Here is a 24,564-nt window from a genome sequence, read left to right as displayed (position 1 = left end):
TTCTTACTTCAGTACATGCAAAATGGTTTGTGCTCTCATGGGGATTGATTATGTTGATCATATTTTTTTGATGATGGGAAGTAGATGTAATGCCTGTGATGGCAAATGTGTGTTCATTGGGTAACAGACTTTGACAACACCATACCAGCATTATAAGTTTGCTTGGTTGGCACTTGAAGTAACCCACCAACACTCTACAACAGTAATGAGGTTGCATTTACCATAACATAAAATGAAACTGATTAAAGACAACATAGAAAGTGAGGTAATTGTGTCTGCAAAAGCCTTCTAGCAAATCTGTGAATACACACCTTAGCTTCCCACAATATGTTCCACCATATTAGTACAGCACATCAGAAATTCATAGAACAATTTTCAAGTCTTATTTTGCAATGTTTAAGGAATAGGTTCACTATGGCATCAACACATTTGTAATTTGGGTACATTTCCTCTGTTGGTTGCTGTCTAAATTTTTATAATGCTGATATTAAAGCAATAGTTTGAGAGCATTATGGGTTCAACTCTATAGCAGGCTGCTTATGGAGGGGGCGGGGGGGGGGGGGGGGGGGGGGGTTTGAACAATTTTCTTTGGTATCATTCTAGAAGCTGCTTCCTCCAACTCATCCAAGAATACAAGTCAAATTTGCCACTGTTCCATTTGCCTCTCCTAGATATATGGAGCAGATGAGGAGCGATTGCTGTAAAGTGATCAGAATGTGGTAATTATCCAATTCCATTTGGCCATTCAAGATTTTCCAAACACATATCAGAGTGTCAGATGGAGGACATGCACGTTGGTTGGTTGATTTTGGTGAGGGAACCAAACAGCAAGGTCATCGGTCCATCAGATTATGGAAGGATGGGGGAAGGAAATCGGCCGTTCCCTTTCAAAGGAATCATCCTGCATTTGTCTGAAGTGATGTAGGGAAATCACGGAAAACCTAAATCAGGATGGTCGAATGCGGCTTTGAACCGTCATCCTCCCGAATGCGAGTCCAGTCTGCTAACCACTACGCCACCTCGCTCGGTAGGACATGCAGAGGTATCAACAGCTGAGTTATAGTTTCATAATTGTAGGAGAGAAGTTATATAACAATACATTTGGTCTTCTATTACTGAACAAATAGCCACACAATTTGGAATGTTATCTCACAGTTCCTTGCCTTACTGTGAGAATGGAAGTCACACACAGCTGGGCAAAAATTTACTGCAATACATCATTTAATATGATCAATCTCAGAGAGCAGTAAAGTGGCATGATTGTAAATGAACCAACTGGTAGTTCTATATATGCTGCCAAGAACTGAAGTGCTGACTGAAGTGTACGACATACTGTTAATTGTATATATGCTTTTCTTGAATTATGTTTTAGAATCTAATCTGTGAGTAGATTAAAACCATGTCTCTGTGATTGCTATAATTGGAGGATGAAAGGTATCCATTTCAGGGAGCAGGATTTCGCTGTTACAGATCACTGATCTTGTGTTCCAGTGAAAGATTTTAAGTCCCATTCATAACCTTAAAATATTTTGATTCTTCCTTCACTCAGTGGCATGATGTCAAGATACTGTCTGTCTTAGTCAGTTTGATGTATTAATTCTAAAACAAACTAGCATAAGTCATGAATCAGACCTTCAGTGTTATTTTGAGCCACAGTATTGTCCCTAACACCCTCCAAACTTTGCTGAAGAATTGTGGGCATTGCACGTATAGCATCATTGACATTTTGTTAATTCTCATGATAGTCAAAGTGAGTAACGCCACTGCTTCTAATTGCATTAGTGTGTGAACAAGAATCTGCCACAGTGAGATCTTCATGAACCCCAAGAGAGTTTCTGAATAACACTTAATTCCTCCGTTAGTCTCATTCAATGATAGTATAGGCAACATCTCTTTGTGACAAATGCTTATAATTGCAGTTAAAACATTTAATGCAAAAGGCGTAACTACATGGCAACCACCATATTTAGAACACCTTGTCTAGTTCTTGCATTGTTTGTTGATACGTCCAAAGTAGAGGCAAATAGTAGTTTAATAACGATGGTTTTGTTACCTCTCATACTTGGAGAATCATTTGATGATGACAAAAAACATTTCTGATTTTGATTTTATCAACAGTTAAGTTTTTATTGATATTTAGAGAGCTTTCTGATGAGCTCTTACAGCTGATTTGATTCTGCCAACATTGCAAATACTAGCAATATAATACGTGACTGGTGATTTTAAGCCATGGGGTGCAGTTTTTCTATGTTCTTGTCCTCCCCTTCTGTAAATGTGCTTTTGAAACATTTTCACAGGATCAGTAGTATCAATTGAAGTAGGAGCACAGGCCACCATCACATCTTGGTTACTGGGTAAGGTATTACTGGAAACAATTTTTCATGGCCTGTCTTACCGCAGAATTTGACAACAAAGGAAAGTTATGAATGGAATAATACACTAAATACAGGAAAGACAACCGCTCACCTATAGCTGACTGAGAGAAACGCGCAATGGAAAACAGTATTCACTCTAGCTTTCTAGCTCTTGACTTTTCTCTAGCACACGAGTACACATTTTCAGACAAACAACCACACAGACACACAAATGCACATACCTGCGGTGAGATTGCTTATTCATTATCCTTTACTGAGAGCAGTAGGGGAACTAAATGTGCCTCTGAAAACCAAATTGGTTTTATAGGGAAGGTGGTTACACTCAAAAGCAGCACAAACTCTGAATTACTAATCCAATTATGATTACATGAAAAAATCATTTTATATCTCACCTCTTTCATTTACAAGGGCAATCCCAAAAGTAAGGTCTCCTATTTTTTTTGTAAGTACATAGACCTGTTTATTTCTACAATGATTTACATCAGTTTAAAGCTTGAACATTTACTATTTTTCAACATAATCACCATTTCTGTTGATGCATTTTTGTAGATTCTGTGGCGCTTTTTGTATGCCCATGTCATACCAGCTCGCCGCCATGCTGTTCAGAAACTTGCGTGATCGTTTCTTGGCCTCAGGTGTAAAGTGGTATGACCAGGTTTCGTCACCCATGACAACTGAGTCCAGAAAGTTGGCCTGCTCGGCTGCAAGGTGGTGAAGAAATGCGCGGGAAGCATCAACTCATTGCCGCATGTGGTTGTCAGTCAGCATGCGTGGCACCCATCTTGTGCACACCTTCTGGTAGTGCAATGTTTCCATTAAAATTCTGTGAGCGGTGTGCTTTGGGAAACCTCAGGACCCAACGTGCAGAGATCATCCAGGGTGATCCACCGATCTTCACGCATGCTTTGCTCAACCTTCAACACTGTCTCCTCAGAAATTGATGATCTCCCGCTCCCTTGTTCGTCATGAATTTCGGTCCGACCAGCTGCAAACTCTCTACACCACTTACAAACATTTTTGACATCCATGCATGACTCACCATACACTTCCGTCAAGCGGATTTCAATCGGCGCAGTGCCCTTTGCATCCAAAACCTGAATAACTGCGTGCAATTCGCACTTGGCGGTAACATCCAACAGGAGCTCCATTCTCAATGGCTGCCAAGCCAAGACAGTGCCTCAGCACGGCGTGTGCATGTTTACACACAGCGCGTGAATCATTCTTCATAACAGTGCCACACAAACAGAGGTCTGTACTTACAAAAAAATAGGAGACCTTGCTTTTGGGATTACCCTCGTAGTTTGCCCCACTACATATCACATTTCCTATAGCTTTCTCATGAAGTCAGGTTCTAGTACGTCTCAGAAAGAAAAAAAATTAATGCTATCGCAATCATAATTGCTTCATTCTCATGTTTTACATAAGATGAATAATAATTGTACATTACCACTGGATCAGAGAGCTGTGGAGTAGAGTTGCTCCATTTCAGTTTGTCAGAGGCACTCAGCATGTTACAAACTCTAGCCATCAGTGCATCTTCTCGCATTCTAGCAGCATCACGCACCTCACGAACCAGTTCTGCAGAAGGTGAAAAACAACCTGTGTTATTATCAAATTAAAAATGAAGTAAAACATTGTCAGTATCAAAATATAAAGTCAAGACAGTATTACACAAAGTCCTGTGTACTACCTACATTTGAAAGGTTTAAAGTGTATGCAACAATGGGTATTAGTTTCTTGATTCTGCTGTTAGTCTTCCTACAATTGTGTAGGCTAACATCTCTCAATCTATATCATGGTTTCCTTTAACACCTCATCCCTAGCCACGTTTGTCTAATGTGGCACTTATAGAACAGAGTAATGACATAATGCTCTAAAATTTGAGTAGAATAAACAACAGATCCAATGAGGAAGAGTTTTAAAAAGTGTGGTAAAGTATTCCATGTGTTACATTTGCATGAGAGGTGTGTGAAAAGTTGTGTGAAATTTATCAGTGGCCAAGAATTGTCTGTCTACATGAAGAAAACATTACTTTAGCACCGGTAATGAAGTCACGAGACATAGTTATTAAAAGTGCCTACAAAGTGACAGTAACAGTGATAAAAATGCTGTTTGCACAAAACTCCAAAATATAACAACAAAATCATGAATCATATACAGAAAAATTTAAGTGAAAAAATCTGTAAAGTAATAAGTTCAGGTTTTTATTTCTTCCCAAATGAATCTGTAGAATCTGCCAAGGTAGAATAAATGTCAGACTCTAAATCAGTGAATAAATATTAATGATCAAGGGTAAAATATCAATAAAATCGAAAATAAAGGTGAGGCAGTACTGAAACTGGTAATGGAAAAGACTAATTTCTCACTATAAGTGACTAAGTTAAAACCAACTTCAAAAATCGATATTAGTTTAGCAATCGTCAAATGAATAAACAACTCAACAACATATCATGCACAAAGAAGGGGCATAACATGAATCCAGCAAGGATTGTTAAGTTGTTTTTGTGTATATGGAATAAATTCTCTCCAAAGCAACAGTGAGGAATAACTTGTTAATGAAACAAGAAATATAATTTGAAGTGTTAGAGACCTCTACACAATTTCTGGGTTATAATCAATGACATAATGCAGAAGATCAGTAAGAGAAAAATATATATAGTGAATTAATTCAAAAACTAGTGATCATTGTAATAAATTTGGAGCAGCACACACAGATTATAAAAAGGTTGTAATTAATAAACGTCTGGGAAGGATGATTTGTCTTCAAACGGTTTAGGCTCCAAAATGATTAGTAATATGTTCAGTGATACTTGTCTAACCATCACATATAAGAGAAACTAATAAAAACCAGTGGTGACATTCATATCAGATTATAAAAAAACTATATCTACATATTTTCCAACCAAAATCATACTTAAAATTATATCTATCATGCGCTATAACGTAAAACAAAAAATCCAGGATGGAATAAAAACAATGATGAAATGAATTATAACAATACTTTGTATAATCACTATATAACTGAACTGTATTAATGAACCATAAAAAGCAGTTGTTATCTTATCAGAGAATTATACTGTCAAACTAATTTGATTTACAATGAGGGAAAAATGGCTTATGGAATGGCCTATAGATTTCTTCTTACCAAGACTAGCACATCACAAGCAAAAACCAATGAAGTTGAAGATACATTCTCAGACATCAGAGGACATAAATTGCTGACTGCATTTTTACACAACAGAAAACAAAAAGTAAATGTCTCACCTAACACTGTAAATCATTCTTCCATGTGGAAAATAACACATGGCATCCTTCACTCTCCCCTGTAGGACATACCCAGTCTCTACCTTAACATAAATATAATATTGTTTCTGTTGGCTGCATTAATCAAAAATTGTAAACCATAATGAAATCCCTGACTTAGACACTAGTACACTTGGTAGTCTACATTGTTCCTGGTAAATTAGCTAACTTTGGTGCTGTCAGACCCAGACAAAAGGAAGAGAAATTAAAATAATTCCAGAAAAAAAGAAGAAGAAGAAGAAAAACATAGTGAACATTGATTCTGTTAAATTGGAATATGTATGTTGGACATATAGCAAATAAATTATGTAGTTTTAACTTTGAAATGCAAGCATTATCCAGTGCCACTGGCAGGGACACATGGGAAATAACACATTACAGTTATTTTCAATTTGTTAACAAGTAGGGTATTCTATTTTAAGGGAGCTCCAAGCAACAAATTCCAGGAAAAAAAAAATCTGTGCATCCGAGGGGATTAAATCTTCAACTATTTAAGTGCCTTTGTACTTTTAACATACCTCTCCCATTCTGTAAGTGTGAAATTATATTTTAAAACATCAAAAAAGAAATAATCAAGGAAAATTATTTTGTCCACTCATATAATACAAGAAATAAAGATAACTTCATGCCTCTTATTTATCTATTTAAATTATACACTTAAGACTCCCGATTACCTGGGAATGAAAATATGCAATTAAAACTGAAAGACATTCTGAACCCAAAGCCATGGTCAATGGAGAAAAAAGGGTAACAATACTCCGCTACAAACACATTACTACCCAGTGGGAGGGTTCATGAAGGACAAGTTAATTTTTTTAAAAGGATGTCATCTATCATTAATCTTACTGCAATTTATACACAGTAAAATTCTCTATTCATGTTACAACTATGTGTCTCTCATTAATTAAATGCTGTTTTATTTCAGTGAAGTTATACTACAAATTTCTGACATGTCTCCTGTGCTGTTATCAAATGCTAAGTGTATGATACGAGACATATGCATAGTAAAAAATAGATACAAAACTAAAAAAAGAACTCATCACACACAAAACGTGGAATTTAATATGAAGGTTTGATAGATTAAATTAAACATGTCCAGGGTCTTAAAAAATTAATGCTATTCATACACAGGTGAATGGGACTATTCTTTAACAAAAGTTCATAAGCAAACAGCACAAAATACTACAGGTACAAAGAAAGCGAAGGAATGGGAAATCCAAAAATGAATGGACAGCTATCAGAAAGAAGGTGAGAGTTTCAAACATATAATATGAGAAATATGATAAAATATCCTCAAATGCACAATATTGTACAAAAATGTTGGGGGTTAATTTGGTGGAAGAGACTGAACAGTGATGTTATCGGTCTCATCAGATTAGGGAGGGATGGGGAAGGAAGTTGGCCGTGCCCTTTCAAGGGAATCATCCCAGTATTTGCCTGAAGCGTTTTAGGGAAATCACAGAAAACATAAGTCAGGATGGCCGGACACGCGATTGAACCGTCGTCCTCCCAAATGTGAGTCCAGTGTGCTAACCACTGCGCCACCTTGCTCAGTGTACAAAAATGTCTACAAGAGAATGTCAAACAATACAAAGAAACGATAAGAGAAATGTCTGCAAATGAAGAGACTATAAAGAAAACAAACTATGTTTGCTAGACACACCATATTTCAATAGTTGAGATTGAAAATGTCACAGCAACTAGCAACAGACAGAAAACTGTACAAGCATTTAAAATTTGTATAAAAGTTTATACAGTTCAGGACCTGAATCAGAAACACAGACGGCTGATAACAGAAATAATGATAATCTGTAAGTAATGCTAGAGAGGGTGCAATTCAGGTATGGAGAAAGGAAAGGTGCCAGAAGATGATTAAAGCTGAAGAAAATTAAAACAAATGGAACTTGCAAAATTGTTCATGATACAGAATGTCTGCAGAGAAAGACAATTCCACACAACTGTAAAATTCCTATGAACTTTTCTACTTCACAAGAAATAGAAAAGACAAGACTTGAAAAACTATAGCCCAAACACACACACACACACACACACACACACACACACACACACACAGAGAGAGAGAGAGAGAGAGAGACAGAGAGAGAGAGAGAGAGAGAGAGAGAGAGAGAGAGACATTGCAGCTTCCTTATGTTGTCCTAATAACTTCATTTCACACTCATCAACATGCAAGTTGCTGATGTGGCACCCAACAGAATGATTTGCACCAGGCAGCTGAACAACCTTGGCCAATAATGCTGCAGGATCATTTCAACAGATTTCAAAAACTAATGGAAGAACTTAACAGAGCAAGTTGGGAAATAAGTGTGAAAAATTAATATAGGTAAGATTACATAATATATAATTAACACATTAGAAAGTAAATACATAAAATGAATAATGAAATCATAAAACTGCTGATGGGATGATGATGATGGTGATGGTTAGTGTTTAATGTCCGCTGATGGGATGTTTGGGATGTTGTGTACATGTTAGCTGAAGACTACTTGATGGACAGTGAAAGAAATACACAGAATAGTACAAACTGGATTGGTATGCTTTGGGTAGACCTAAATAAGTCTTCAAACCTAAGCTTCCAAGAGATCTGAAAAGAAAGAAGTTTACAACCACTGGTAGTGCATATTATCAGTTTTGACTTATGGCAGAAAGATATCAACTTTTAATGTGAAAGCTTTCAAAAACCAAATGTTGCTCAGGACAAATGGAAAGATACACAGTGTTGATTAACTAAAGGAGGCAAGAAAACAAATGGTTCACAGGAAAAATATTGGAGTGGAAGGTGTAATTATAATTTAAAAAAATGAAATGGAAAGCATGAAATAAAGAGATCAAGAAGTTCTTTCCTGGATTACAAGAGACAAGAAAAGACCAAAATGACAACCTAATGGTTGACAGGTAGATGACATTAGAAATGATGCAGAAGCAGCAAGGACGTGAAGGATGTGTACTGTTGAGGACTGTAATGCACAGAGAAATCTAGAGGAAGCCTTTATCCAGGAGTGGATGTCAAATAAGTGATACCATTGATAACATCATTGGATGTGACTGAACTCCTGTTCCAACTCTACTAACTTCATTACAAAAAAGTCACTGTATTCACTTTAGGCAGTATGCCTAGTCTGTGAATAGCTATTTTTAGTTCAGAAGTCAGGAAACTTATTCTACCATCTTAATCAAAATTAGATGTACAATGTAGATGTTTATGTATGCTTGTGAAACAATGTTTGAATGCAGAAGTCTTTGCCCAAATTTCCTCAGTCTATTACCATGTCGATCAGAACACCGATTTTCTACAAATTCACTCATAGAAGTAGGGGATCTGACAACCTTATCCGTGTTATACTGACCTCCTTGAGCCTGAATAGTATGGCAAGACATGTGAAACATTCGGAATGTAGGCACAGGTGTGAGCAAAGCAGTCTCAGCACAGGCCTGAATGTTTCTAATCTTGGAGCCTGGGATCAACACAACCAGTTCATTTATTGATAATGTGAAGTACTGTCAGTGCTGTTAGCTGTCAGCCTGTCTGCTTTGTAGATTGAAGGTGCACTTAAATATAGAGTACTGCAGACACTGGTTAATTTGGTTGTCTGCAGAGCAATTTAATGGGCAGCCCATCAAATTGGTTCCCCAGGAAGTGACCCATACATCTGGGTACCGATAAGGTACATAAAGCTGCATGGTATGAACACCTGCAGGTAACTTGGGGATCTGCTCTGGTTGGTCCTATTCACAGAAATCATTTCTCATTTCCTGTTTGTACACTCAAAATTCCACTTCTGCAAATAATGTTACCTGAAAGCATCCCTGGTTCATAACTTCGAGATACATTCCTCCACGTAGCAGTCTGCAACTTTAAAGTTTCAAGTTCTGTGCGTAGCTCCTGCAACTCTCGTGACATAGTCTTCATCATGTTATGAAGAGAAGCAATCTGCTCAGGAACACTGGGGCCAATAACAGCAGAAGCACCAGCATCTTCACTGCCACTCTCATCTTCACTGCTTGCAACTGCAGGGCCAAGGCCAGGGTCACTGAACCTACAGAAACAGATATTGCAGCTCATTACACCTGAGAGGCATGCACTACATTTCTTCACCTGTTCTTCTATAATAAACACTTCCTTAATGCCACCAGCTACACAAGCTTCTCAAGTGAGAGTTTTGATGCCAACATGAACATGAATCTACAGTAATAAAGAGGGGAGTGATGACACCACTGAAGTGCTACGAGTCTAATAAATACATTTTTATTTTAATAATAATGCCCATTTTTCTGCATATATTTTCAGTGCAGGCCTAAGGTATTAAATTGATTTATATGCAATATGTACACAAACAAAGTGTGACTGACAATAAACACGTGTGAAACACATGAAATGAAGAAACTGAAAATCCTGAGTTGTTGTGGGGTAATATGTCACTGCAATAACCAGCCTGTAGTAAATGATGATAACAGTAAAGGAACTATGGGGCATTAAGTAAACAATAATAGTAAGGGCTGTATCGACCTCAACAAGTGAATCAACATCTACCCATAGGTAACACTGAAAACAACCAATGCCAGAGTGCTCTCCAGCAGCCAGTAGATCACCCCTACTACAATGCAAACACTGGAGAGTGTGTGGTTGTCATACACGTTCACCAAGCTGATGAAAGTACAAAATAAGGATGACAAATCAAAGGATCTGCTGAAAGGCAAGAGAGCCCTGCATTTGTGTCACATTCCAGTGCCAGGCACTGAGATACTGATACCTATACTACGACTAGTCAATACGCTGACAGAAGCCATATGTCCATGTCTTTCAACAATAGTGGGTTTTCAACTCTCTACACAAAGTCAGCTACCGAGAACCTGCACTATGACAGTGCTAGTAATGCAGAGTTTCATGTGAACTGATATACAGAATGACTGCTGTATATGATCTCAAATCTGCATTCTCTACCAGAAGTGCAAAGTAACTCGGTACGCACAAGCTATGCTCAGAAGTTTTGATAACCAATAGGCATGATTCTCATACATCCATCTGGACTTGGTAGGTCCACTCTTGGTCACTCCTAACTACTGGTATTGCCTCACAGTTATCAATACATATACAACATGGCTGGAGGTATTTCCACTGGAAAAACCAAAAATTTGGCACCAGTGTTCACCTGCAGTTGGATTTTCCATTTTGGCTGTCCCCAGTAAATAACTTCCAATCAGGGTCAGCGGTCAAAGACAGAAATATTTTGTGCAATGGATTGCCTGTAAGGGATACACATGACAAAGATTTCACCACATCATGCAGTCAGGTGACAACAATGTGGAGCATCTATACCATTCCTTGAAAGCCACTATAACGTGCCGTATGACAGATTGGTGGATTGATACCCTCCCAGGAGTGCTGTTAGGATTGCACCATGTATTAAAAAAATGCCTGCAGCTGAGTTGCTGTAAGGCAAACCTCTGCATCTACCAGGAAAGTTTTTCAAACCATATCCCACCCTCTTCCACTAAACTCAAGATTTCCTTGCGGAGCTCAGGAGGAAGATGGAGACTATGCATCTGGGTGTAAATACACAGCATGGAAAACTGGCTATTTCTATTTTCAAAAACATGGCAATGATAAACACATTTTCCTCTGATGTGTCCCACTATACAAATCACTGGAGCAGTGCTACCAAGGCCCAAACACACTTATGGAACGAATTCTTCACATCAACGGGGCGGATACAGTAGTGGTCATTGACCGGTGCAAGTCAGCCTACGTAAGGGCAGAAGACACCACCAAAACGCAAGCCACTATTGGACACAGAACTCCTACCAGGCTGCAGCTGCCAGCACCACAACATCATGCAGAACAGTGACTCCTGCCTGGAAATCAAACACCTAGGTGCAGCGGTCACCACCAAACACTATCAGACAGATGAAAAGTGAAATTCTGTTTGAATCCAGCAGACATTTTACAGCTCAACTTAGTGTTAAAAAATTCTTTTATTCTCCTTGTGGCGGTGTGGCTTCAGCTCGCAATTCACTCCATATCTATCCTTTGGCAACATCATGAATGGCCAATGCCAGGAAGACCACACTTTCTAGCAGCCAGCATGCACCTGACTCTGTGTGGTTGTCAGATACACATTATGTGAAGTAATCAGTGGGATGTAATAGTGTATACAATAGTAGTTATTTATCTTGTTGTTCTACACATAAAAGAAGAGTTCTTTAGGTGAAATGTGACATCTGCTAGATACCTACAAGGGGAATGATTTCATTAGATCAAACCAAAAGCCAGTTAGCTTCATCTCCTGAATGATTGCTCTTTATTTCCAATGATATAAGTAGTAATTGGAGTGAGTAAGAAAAACAAAAGAAAAATGGAACACTAATCATCTCTGTGAATAACTGTTCCTGTCTGAGACGAGAAAGACATTCCAAGCAGCTTGCAATTAATTTAATTCTGCAAAAGTAAGATGTTTTTGAGATTGCATTTGAAGAGCTAGTAAGATTCTAAGTATAGATCACATGTGTTTCCTTTGTCAAGTGTTTCCGTCTTCCCAAAATTTACTCTGTTCTGTAGAAAAGACATAACATATTTCACCTCCACAGTGACAAGCGTTATCATCAGTTATTAATATTCACGTAACCCAACTAATGCAAAGTTAATATTAATACAGAGAACTTTACAGTCCCACAGGGCATTGAAAAAAAGTGTTGAATATTTTGAGAGGTGGTAGTACCCACTGAAACAAGAAAAATAAGTGCAATAAACATGAGTCCAAAAATGCATACTTTTGAGACAAGTCAAATAAACATTGGTCTGGAAATGCATACTTTCTGCGATAAAAAAGCATATACAGGAGATCTTCAACATGACATCCATTCATAACAATGCACTCCTCTGTCCTCTGGTATAAGGAATGACACACACTTTGAAGTATACCCTGCTGTTGTTGCACCTGCTGGCACACATTAAAGCTATGACCCTGTAGTGTCTGCACATCATTGATAGCCATGGTAGGTGTGCCCCTCCCCCCAACCAATTCAGTGGTCCTGGTCCTGAAATGTCTGCATCAAATGTTCGCACACATTGTGCCAAAATTGTGATGGTGCGCCATCATGCATGAACCATATTTATATTCATTGCTGCAATGGCACAGCCTTAATAAAGGTAGGCAATACATTAATGAGAAAGTCTAGATAATATGCCCCAGTTAACCTTTGTGGTAGCAAGTATGGCCCTATTAATCTATCACCAAGTATACCTACCCATACATAGATTGAAAAATGGTATTAATGCCCTCTTTCCTGCGCTGCTTGGGGATTTACATCTGCCCACGTGTTCTGGTTATGGAAATTCACAACACCATCTCTTGTGAACCCTGGCTCATTGGTAAATAAAATCTTGGATGTGAACTGTGCATCTGTGGCACACTTCTGCAACAGCCATTGACAGAACCACCGTCTGCCATCATGATTCTTCTTTTCTTCTTTTGCAGCAATTGTTCATGAAGTGTCATGTTCCCCCCCCCCTCCCCCCCCCCCCCCTCCCTCCCGACAAAAGAGTGAGGCACACCTTCTGCATGGTTCAAGGGTACATGTGCCCCCCAGACACTGGAAAAGTCTGCCAAAGAGCTCATCAGAGGGCATTCTGTGCTGTGGATATTTTTCAGCGTAGAGGGCACAGGCTCGCAGGCTACATCTATTTGCTAAACCATAGCAGAATATTATATCCGTCATTTCACTTGTCAAATAGTAGGCTTACATTGCTAAGAAGTGGTCAAAAAGAAAAAATGTAAACATACTACACCATCCGTACATCCAGACAGTAAACACAAACATGAATCCGCATTTGGAAGAAGGTAAAACACCATGATATGTACCTAGGGTTGATAGTACTGTACCATAAGACACACAAACATGACAAAAACTAATGTAGCCTACAACACGACTCTAACCACACAACTATGAGGATGATTTGAAAAGTTCCCGGAGTCACCACAAGAGGTCAGTGCTAGCACAATGAGTTGTTCACATGATACTTACTGGACTGTTGCCTGTGAATATGTGCCATGTCAGTGCTCTTGGAAGAAAACTGTGGTGGTGAAGTGGCTTTGTTGTTGTTCCCGTGTAGTGATTTGCAAAGATGGAAAAAAAATTGAGATTCAAGGAGCGATTAAGTACTTCATAAAGAAAGGTATGAAAGCAGAAGACATTCATGCTGATTCCCAGAATACACTGGGGGACTCTGCTCCTTCATATTCAACTGTTGCCAACTGGACAAATGAATTTAAATTTGGCCGGGAGAGTTTAGATGATAATCCGTGCAGTGGTCAGCCATGATGTGTTACTACTCCAGAAATAATTGCAAAAGTGCACAAAATGGTCACGGAGGATCGCTGATTGAAAGTGCCTGAAATTGCTCACGCTTGTCAGATGTCATCTGAAAGTGTATATCACAGTTTAACTGAAGAATTAGAAATGAAACAATTATCTGCAAGATGGGTGCCACAACTCTTGACGCCGGATCAAAAATGCATGAGAATGGACATATCTACATCTACATCTACATCTACATTGATACTCCGCAAGCCACCCAACGGTGTGTGGCGGAGGGCACTTTACGTGCCACTGTCATTACCTCCCTTTCCTGTTCCAGTCGCGTATGGTTCGCGGGAAGAACGACTGTCTGAAAGCCTCCGTGCGCGCTCTAATCTCTCTAATTTTACATTCGTGATCTCCTCGGGAGGTATAAGTAGGGGGAAGCAATATATTCGATACCTCATCCAGAAACGCACCCTCTCGAAACCTGGCGAGCAAGCTACACCGCGATGCAGAGCGCCTCTCTTGCAGAGTCTGCCACTTGAGTTTATTAAACATCTCCGTAACGCTATCACGGTTACCAAATAACCCGGTGACGAAACGCGCCGCTCTTCTTTGGATCTTCTCTATCTCCTCCGTCAACCCGACCTGGTACGGATCCCACACTGATGAGCAATACTCAAGTATAGGTCGAACGAGTGTTTTGTAAGCCACCTCCTTTGTTGATGGACTACATTTTCTAAGCACTCTCCCAATGAATCTCAACCTGGTACCCGCCTTACCAACAATTAATTTTATATGATCATTCCACTTCAAATCGTTCCACACGCATACTCCCAGATATTTTACAGAAGTAACTGCTACCAGTGTTTGTTCCGCTATCATATAATCATACAATAAAGGATCCTTCTTTCTATGTATTCGCAATACATTACATTTGTCTATGTTAAGGGTCAGTTGCCACTCCCTGCACCAAGTGCCTATCCGCTGCAGATCTTCCTGTATTTCACTACAATTTTCTAATGCAGCAACTTCTCTGTATACTACAGCATCATCCGCGAAAAGCCGCATGGAACTTCCGACACTATCTACTAAGTCATTTATATATATTGTGAAAAGCAATGGTCCCATAACACTCCCCTGTGGCACGCCAGAGGTTACTTTAACGTCTGTAGATGTCTCTCCATTGATAACAACATGCTGTGTTCTGTTTGCTAGAAACTCTTCAATCCAGCCACACAGCTGGTCTGATATTCCGTAGGCTCTTACTTTGTTTATGAGGCGACAGTGCGGAACTGTATCGAACGCCTTCCGGAAGTCAAGAAAAATAGCATCTACCTGGGAGCCTGTATCTAATATTTTCTGGGTCTCATGAACAAATAAGGCGAGCTGGGTCTCACACGATCGCTGTTTCCGGAATCCATGTTGATTCCTACATAGTAGATTCTGGGTTTCCAGAAATGACATGATATGTGAGCAAAAAACATGTTCTAAAATTCTACAAGAGATCGACGTAAGAGATATAGGTCTATAGTTTTGCGCATCTGCTCGACGACCCTTCTTGAAGACTGGGACTATCTGTGCTCTTTTCCAATCATTTGGAACCCTCCGTTCCTCTAGAGACTTGCGGTACACGGCTGTTAGAAGGGGGGCAAGTTCTTTCGCGTACTCTGTGTACAATCGAATTGGTATCCCGTCAGGTCCAGTGGACTTTCCTCTATTGAGTGATTCCAGTTGCTTTTCTATTCCTTGGACACTTATTTCGATGTCAGCCATTTTTTCGTTTGTGCGAGGATTTAGAGAAGGAACTGCAGTGCGGTCTTCCTCTGTGAAACAGCTTTGGAAAAAGGTGTTTAGTATTTCAGCTTTACGCGTGTCATCCTCTGTTTCAATGCCATCATCATCCCGTAGTGTCTGGATATGCTGTTTCGAGCCACTTACTGATTTAACGTAAGACCAGAACTTCCTAGGATTTTCTGTCAAGTCGGTACATAGAATTTTACTTTCGAATTCAATGAACGCTTCACGCATAGCCCTCCTTACGCTAACTTTGACATCGTTTAGCTTCTGTTTGTCTGAGAGGTTTTGGCTGCGTTTAAACTTGGAGTGTAGCTCTCTTTGCTTTCGCAGTAGTTTCCTAACTTTGTTGTTGTACCACGGTGGGTTTTTCCCGTCCCTCACAGTTTTACTCGGCACGTACCTGTCTAAAACGCATTTTACGATTGCCTTGAACTTTTTCCATAAACACTCAACATTGTCAGTGTCGGAGCAGAAATTTTCGTTTTGATCTGTTAGGTAGTCTGAAATCTGCCTTCTATTACTCTTGCTAAACAGATAAACCTTCCTCCCTTTTTTTATATTCCTATTAACTTCCATATTCAGGGATGCTGCAACGGCCTTATGATCACTGATTCCCTGTTCTGTACATACAGGGTCGAAAAGTTCGGGTCTGTTTGTTATCAGTAGGTCCAAGATGTTATCTCCACGAGTCGGTTCTCTGTTTAATTGCTCGAGGTAATTTTCGGATAGTGCACTCAGTATAATGTCACTCGATGCTCTGTCCCTACCACCCGTCCTAAACATCTGAGTGTCCCAGTCTATATCTGGTAAATTGAAATCTCCACCTAAGACTATAACATGCTGAGAAAATTTATGTGAAATGTATTCCAAATTTTCTCTCAGTTGTTCTGTCACTAATGCTGCTGAGTCGGGAGGTCGGTAAAAGGAGCCAATTATTAACCTAGTTCGGTTGTTTAGTGTAACCTCCACCCATAATAATTCACAGGAACTATCCACTTCTACTTCACTACAGGATAAACTACTACTAACAGCGACGAACACTCCACCACCGGTTGCATGCAATCTATCCTTTCTAAACACCGTCTGTACCTTTGTAAAAATTTCGGCAGAATTTATCTCTGGCTTCAGCCAGCTTTCTGTACCTATAACGATTTCAGCTTCGGTGCTTTCTATCAGCGCTTGAAGTTCCGGTACTTTACCAACGCAGCTTCGACAGTTGACAATTACAATACCAATTGCTGCTTGGTCCCCGCATGTCCTGACTTTGCCCCGCACCCGTTGAGGCTGTTGCCCTTTCTGTACTTGCCCAAGGCCATCTAACCTAAAAAACTGCCCAGCCCACGCCACACAACCCCTGCTACCCGTGTAGCCGCTTGTTGCGTGTAGTGGACTCCTGACCTATCCAGCGGAACCCGAAACCCCACCACCCTATGGCGCAAGTCGAGGAATCTGCAGCCCACACGGTCGCAGAACCGTCTCAGCCTCTGATTCAGACCCTCCACTCGGCTCCGTACCAAAGGTCCGCAGTCAGTCCTGTCGACGATGCTGCAGATGGTGAGCTCTGCTATCATCCCGCTAGCGAGACTGGCAGTCTTCACCAAATCAGATAGCTGCCGGAAGCCAGAGAGTATTTCCTCCGATCCATAGCGACACACATCATTGGTGCCGACATGAGCGACCACCTGCAGATGGGTGCACCCTGTACCCTTCATGGCATCCGGAAGGACCCTTTCCACATCTGGAATGACTCCCCCCGGTATGCACACGGAGTGCACATTGGTTTTCTTCCCCTCTCTTGCTGCCATTTCCCTAAGGGGCCCCATTACGCGCCTGACGTTGGAGCTCCCAACTACCAGTAAGCCCACCCTCTGCGACTGCCCGGATCTTGCAGACTGAGGGGCAACCTCTTGAACAGGACAAGCAGCCATGTCAGGCCGAAGATCAGTATCAGCCTGAGACAGAGCCTGAAACCGGTTCGTCAGACAAACTGGAGAGGCTTTCCGTTCAGCCCTCCGGAATGTCTTTCGCCCCCTGCCACACCTTGAAACGACCTCCCACTCTACCACAGGTGAGGGATCAGCCTCAATGCGGGCAGTATCCCGGGCAACCACAGTCGTAGTCCGATCAGGGGATGCGTGGGACGAGCTGGCTGTCCCCGACAAACCCCCATCCGGACCCCCACAGTGATGCCCATTGGCAACAGCCTCAAGCTGTGTGACCGAAGCCAACACTGCCTGAAGCTGGGAGCGAAGGGATGCCAACTCAGCCTGCATCCGAACACAGCAGTTGCAGTCCCTATCCATGCTAAAAACTGTTTTGCAAAGAACGTCTGAACTAATCTACAGAGAGCGCAAACAAATCGACAAAATTTAAACGGTTATTAAAATACAAGATTGCCTAGTAAATGCAGTAATGCTGCTACTTGCGCGCTGCTGACACTGCTCGGCGGCGGAAGGAGACTAAGCGAAATTACACTATTCAGGTACTAAAACACGATGCTACACTCTCAAATACTATAATACGCCCGAAATTTATGAATTAAACAATGCAAGTACCAAAAACACGCAAAGAAATTAAGAATTAAACTATGTAACAAATGAGTGAGCTAGGAGTATACAACTTGCTGCTGCAGCTGCTTATCCAACGGCGGCAGGGAGCACACTGACTGCGACCAACCGACACTGTCCGTTCAAAACAAAACAGTAGACAAACGACTACGCGAATTTACACTATTCAGGTACTAAAACGCGATGCTACAACTCTCAAATACTATAATACGCCAGAAATTTATGAATTAAACAATGCAAGTACCAAAAACACGCAAAGAAATTAAGAATTAAACTATGTAACAAATGAGTGAGCTAGGAGTATACGACTTGCTGCTGCAGCTGCTTATCCAACGGCGGCAGGGAGCACATCGGAACAATGCTTGGCCCACTTTAGGAGAAATGAACACAGATGAAACTTGGGTGCACTACTATACCCCAGAGACAAAACAAAAGTCAAAGCAGTGGAAACATGCTGATTCTCTGCCACCAAAGAAAGCAAAGATAATTCCTTCAGTGGGAAAGGTCATGGCATCAGCGTTCTGGGATGCCAAGGGAATTCTATTTGTAGATTATCTACCCAATAGGCAAATAACTACTGGAGAATACTATGCTAACCTCCTGGACAAATTGCAACAAAAGATATGCGAAAAAAGGCTAGGTTTAGCAGGGAAGAAAGTCATCTACCATCAAGACAATGCACACCCGCACACATGTGCTGTCACCAGTGCAGAATTACACAAACTAAGACATGAATTGTTGCCATACCCACCTTATTCACCTGATATGGCTCCGTCAGACTTCCATCTCTTCCCAAAACTGAAATTTTTTCTTGGTGTATGAAGATTCACTTCAAACAAAGAATTGATAGCCGGAGTTTGCAGGACTAGAGGAAACTCATTTTCGTGATGGGATCAAGACACTGGAACATCATTGCACCAAGTGCATTAACCTACAAGGAGACTAAGCTAAAAATAAAAGAAGTTTCAGTGCTGTAAGTACTTTTTTCCGTTCCAAGAACTTTTCAAACCATCCTCGTACCTACTGACCGCCTAATGGTAGGCAGGCCACTCTGAGTATGACACCATAATATCCTGCCAACATATTTGATACAGCACCAATGCAACACCTGTGCTAATATCCACAACTAGGTGTCGTGCAGTCCTCCCTACAAACATATGTTTATCTCGGAAAGTATGTGTTTCCAGACCCACGACATTGGACTTATTTTTCTTGTTTCGATGGGTACTATCACTTCTCAAAGTATTCAATGCTTTTTTTAACAACCCGTATAGACAGCATCAAATTCACATATTAAGAAAAGAAATACTTCCATTACAGTTGTGTCCAGTAACTGACAGTAAATATAACTGAACAAGAAGTACATAGATTTTTAATATACATAAGTAGGAAATAGCATTGAAAAATAGCTAAAATGCAAGTCATTGTATGTTAAAATATAAATTTTTCATAGCTGAAATAAAGTATTACACTGACTTTGTATGAAGAGTAAAACTGCACAGTATGATGAGAAAGATCAACGACCATTGAATACCTCAGTAATACATAATACGCAATGACCAATTTTGTCAATAGTTCCATATCACATAAAACCTATCTAAGCATAATAAGTCACAAGCGCTAAAGTACCAACACCGATCAACTCTGACAGAGTGATGCAAAACCTAAGGCAGACAGACATACGTATTCTAAACAATGTAGGAGGCAAGCAGCATCCCTGTTTAAATCCTTTTTAATTCTGAAGGGTTGTCATGAAATTTTCCCCACTTTGACTACATACTCTGCAAACTTGTACAGGTTGTATATACTTCTGTAACATAAGTCTCATCATGTTCACTCCTCCTTAGCACTTCAAGCAGTTTCTTCATGGGCACTGTGCCAAACACCTTATCAAGATCTATGAACACTAACTATAATCTATCTCACCAAATATACTCCCAAAAAACCACAGACCTGTGGAGCAGGAAATGAGCAGGAACGGGTATTCAGAAAACAAGGAATCAATGTTTGTGCACATTGTTCTTTGCAAATGATCAGGTAGAGGAAGAAGATTATATCTGCTTTATGCTAAGAAAACTATTAGAAGAATATGAAATACAATGTGATAATAAATTTTCAAAAGACTGTATATCTACGCAGTGGAAAAATTTAGGATTCGTATTGGTAGAGAGCCAGTGCATCAAGGCAAACAAAAAATTTAAATATTTGGGTAACATCAAATGGGAAGATGGAGTAAGTAATTGGGAAATACAGCAACATGTAGCCCACGGGATAGCAGCAATCCAGAAGCTAAACCCTCTGTTGTGGTCTTCTAAGTTGGAAAAGAAAGAAGGTGCTCTACAGGAGTATTGTAGAGCCTATAACATACTATGCATGATGGGAACACTGGGAGTTTACTGGAAGAAAATAAAAACAAATTGAGAATTGTAGAAATGGACTATCTCAGAAGTTCCTGTAGAATATTTTGACGAGATCACATAAGAAATACAATGATTAGGGATACAACCCAGACTCAAAAAAACATCACATATAGAATAGAAGAGCAGCAGCGCACCTGGTACTGACATTCAATGCGAATGACAAATGACAGACACCCAAAGAAGATCTCAATGTACCATCCTCATGGAAGAAGGAGGAGAGGAAAACCAAAGGTAGCCTGGTTAGGTGGAATAAAGGAGACCATGAGGAAAAGAGAATTAGAAGAAGACAAGGAAGCACTTCTCTCTCTCTCTCTCTCTCTCTCTCTCTCTCTCTCTCTCTCTCTCTCTCTCCTCCTCCTCCTGTCGAGTTCTACAGCTGCTGCCGCATCCCACATACCTGTTGCCATCGGTTTCTATCTTTCCATGCTTCCTAGTCTTCTTCTAATTCTCTTTTTCTCATTGCTCCCTTTATTCCATCTAATCAGGCTACCTTTGGTCTTCCTCTTTGCCTTCTTCCCGATGGATGGTAAATCATGATCTTCTTTGGCTGTCTGTTATAACAATAACAAAGGCAACATACAGCATTTATGTTTGACTGGCCATTCTGGTTTTCCCTCAAGTCATTTACCCTTCATATGCCAATGTTCATCACATATATAACATTTGCAATAGTTCACTGAACTGAGAAAACAGGGCTGCGCAAAAACTGGAAGATTTTTTTGTTAATCCACATACAAAAAGTAGTAACACAGAAACAGCTTTGTTGCTGAACTATTTCATAATACTTTGCGTGTTGAAAATCCTTTCATTCTATCACCCATATATTACTCTGTTATGGAGCCAACAAGCTGTCTGTCCGCATGAATGACCACCAACAAACTGTGGTCAAGAAACAAGTGGACCACCCTGTTGCTGAGCACGCTGCTAAACATGAAAGCCTTCATTTCAATGACTGCTTCACAGTCTGTGCCATATGGCTCCTTCCTATCAACAGCAGCTTTTCTGAACTACACAAGTGGGAACTTTCCCTGCAATACCTCCTACGTTCCCATAACCCACCTGCCCTCAACCTTCGTTAGTCACTGTCCTCATCCAACCAGCCCCTTGCCTGTTCCCATTCCAGCACTACATGACCCTCATTCCAACATCACACCCAGTCTTTTTTCTTCTCTCATTTCCCACTACCCCCTCCCTCCCCTCCCCTCCGTCTAACCTGCAGCACTTCACTGTCTGCCACCCCTACCCTACCATCTCCCCCTCCCTCCTCCGCCCCCCCCCCCCCAGCCTCCTCCTTACCCCCACCCAGTTGCCACTTCCATAATGCACTGGTGCTGCTGCTTGCAGTGTGGTTTCAGTTGCCTGAGACTGCAGCCATGTGTCTGAGTTGTGTCATTTATGACAGTCTTTTTGTCGTGCCTATCGGTGATCCAGCATCTCCGCTGTATGGTGAGTAGCTACTTTCCTTTTCATAATATTGTTGCATTCCATCCCGGATGTTCCATTCTCTGTTATGGATCCTCTAGATACTCAACTGGTACATCAACACCTTCCTAGCAGACTTCACAAACCGTGGGCTGACGGGCCAGCTTGCTGCCTGTGTAATTCAGGTACATGAGAGCACAAAAGTGCTGAGTTAGCACAGCAAAAGCCTCTGCTATGGCTCTATAGCAACCGTGGTTACCATACACAGGGCCCTAACACTTGCTGTCGAGGCTCCATACATGATGAGAAACACAGGGTAGAGCCCATATAAATAAAGGCCACACTGGCCTTGCAGTGGCTGTTGTCAACTGCAGCTTACACCGAGAATCCCTCCACACCAGCCATCAACCCACTGCAGGTCACCCAGTCTCATCTACACTATCCACTGGTCTATGGGCTGCACCTAAAACTGATGCTACTGGCATCTGAATTGGCACATTCCAGTTGGGACCTGTTGCTGGCAGACATCAACCAACTCCTGGGCATCTTCAAGGGGTCTCTGGTATGCAGGCGGTGCTGAGGTGCCCTCTGTGCCTAGCCCACTGCAGGCTGCAGGCTTGTTGCTGCCTTCACACCTACCGACGTGGCCAGTCTGCTTGCAAGACTGCTGCCCCGTGTGCCTGAAGTCTGCTGGCCTGACAAGGCTGCATGCCTGCCAAGGTGCTGACACCTCTCCTTTGCTGCAGCCACCTTTCTGGCTCAGCGACCTGGCACTGCCAGATGTATCACACTGTGACGTGCTGAGCCGGACATGTACTGCCACCCAGGGTCAACACACACACACTGGGACACTGTCTGCTTCAGCTGTATGAATTCTGCAGAATAAATTTGTGTTGTTACCACTGCATTCATGATTCCACAACAGCTGTAGGACTGGGTCTTCATGCCTGCTGTCTAGTCACCCATCATGACCTGTGATAACTGGTGTCATAAGTGACCAGTGACATAGAACAACATCGTGGGTTTGCATGCCATGTCATCAGTACAGCAGGGTGACACCGCCAGCGAGAGTGAACACATGGTGCACCACACTACTAGCAGTGCTAACCTCTACAGCTGTAAGGGGGTAAGCACCTTGCAGAAACGGCCACTGAAGGATGGGGTGCTTTTCACCAGCTAGGAGGACATTGTTTTAAATGATCACCAGTGGACATTGAGATTAACTTATAATGCTTGTTGGAGAGTAAGAAACTAGGTGTGAAGGCTGAATGAAGCTTTCTTGGATTTACTACCTGGAAGCTGGGAAGAACAGAGCGTTAAGCGACATACAAGAGGAGTACCAGGTACTGTGTTTGTCATACAAGCATCTCTAGGACCAACTGCAGAAAGCTGTGGACTTGGTACTATGCATGTTAAAGAGACAGAAGCAGAAATGAATAGATGCAGGAGGTAGACTGTCAAAAACGGTACTTGGCACACCAGGCACTGATGACGTCCAGAGGCTCAACAACACATTACTACGTGCACAGAGAGAGGTGGGAAGGAGCTTCCGGAAAATCCCTGCACCACAACCCTACTTCCAGGAGTTAGGTTCACACTCGGAATATTCCATATATGACCTAGTGATGGTTATCACAAATTGTTACAAGCAAGGGTGACCTACAGGAGCAGAATAGTTAGAGCTAAAAAGTAATAATGAGGTCAGCATGCGACATTTCAGGGCCCAGTTTTTGGCTAATACCTACCATAATGGGGCTGCAAATCTGAACTGCCATGGCCTCTACTGTAGTTTCCTGACAAATGTCTGGGGATACTACCCGCTAAAAATCTGAACTTTCTAAACAATACCGTGGATCCCAGCCTTCTCAGTTTTCTGAACAAGTCTACAGCAGTGCAAGAGGGGAGCATTAGTATGGCACAAACATTTCTACACACACAGCAGTATCACACCAAGTACCAGCACAAAATCACAGTGCAGGCAGTTCCACTTCACGTATCATCTTGTTTCTGATTTTGGTTTATGCAGCCTACCTCTATTTACAGCAGAAAGCTGCCCACTGTCCTGAAATCTCTGTCCACCATATACTACTGAGCAAGTGTGTCACCCTTAGAAAGTAATTAATCTTTAAGCATATGAGCCATCAGACATAGTGATTGAATTGGATGAGTATCTGATCTATTGGCACAAAAAGTGTACATACATGTAAAAAGAGAAAAATTTACAACGTAATGTTTAAGTAATTTGCAAAGTTAATAACAGTCTGCAAACTGGTGGACCAGATCTTCTGAAAGGAGGAGGAGGAGGAGGAGGAGGAGGAAGAGGACGAGTGTTGTACCATTGTACCAACACCTTCCTAGCAG

General features: G+C 41.2%; 1 protein-coding gene across 1 annotated transcript in view; it reads right to left on the bottom strand.

Moving 5' to 3' along the window:
• Nucleotides 1-24,564, bottom strand: part of LOC126471439 (uncharacterized) — a 246,061-nt gene that overhangs the window by 169,161 nt on the left and 52,336 nt on the right. The window contains exons 4-5 of the mRNA XM_050099613.1: nt 9,492-9,733; nt 3,823-3,953 (exon numbers count right to left, since the gene is read on the bottom strand). Of these exons, the coding sequence (XP_049955570.1) occupies nt 3,823-3,953; nt 9,492-9,733 (373 nt within the window). The remainder of the gene's footprint in view (nt 1-3,822; nt 3,954-9,491; nt 9,734-24,564) is intronic.

Source organism: Schistocerca serialis, chromosome 1 (assembly GCF_023864345.2).
Source record: "Schistocerca serialis cubense isolate TAMUIC-IGC-003099 chromosome 1, iqSchSeri2.2, whole genome shotgun sequence".
In the NCBI taxonomy this organism is placed as follows: domain Eukaryota; kingdom Metazoa; phylum Arthropoda; class Insecta; order Orthoptera; family Acrididae; genus Schistocerca; species Schistocerca serialis.
The sequence above is the reverse complement of the archived record's forward strand: the minus strand, read 5'-3'. Positions and strand labels throughout refer to the sequence as shown.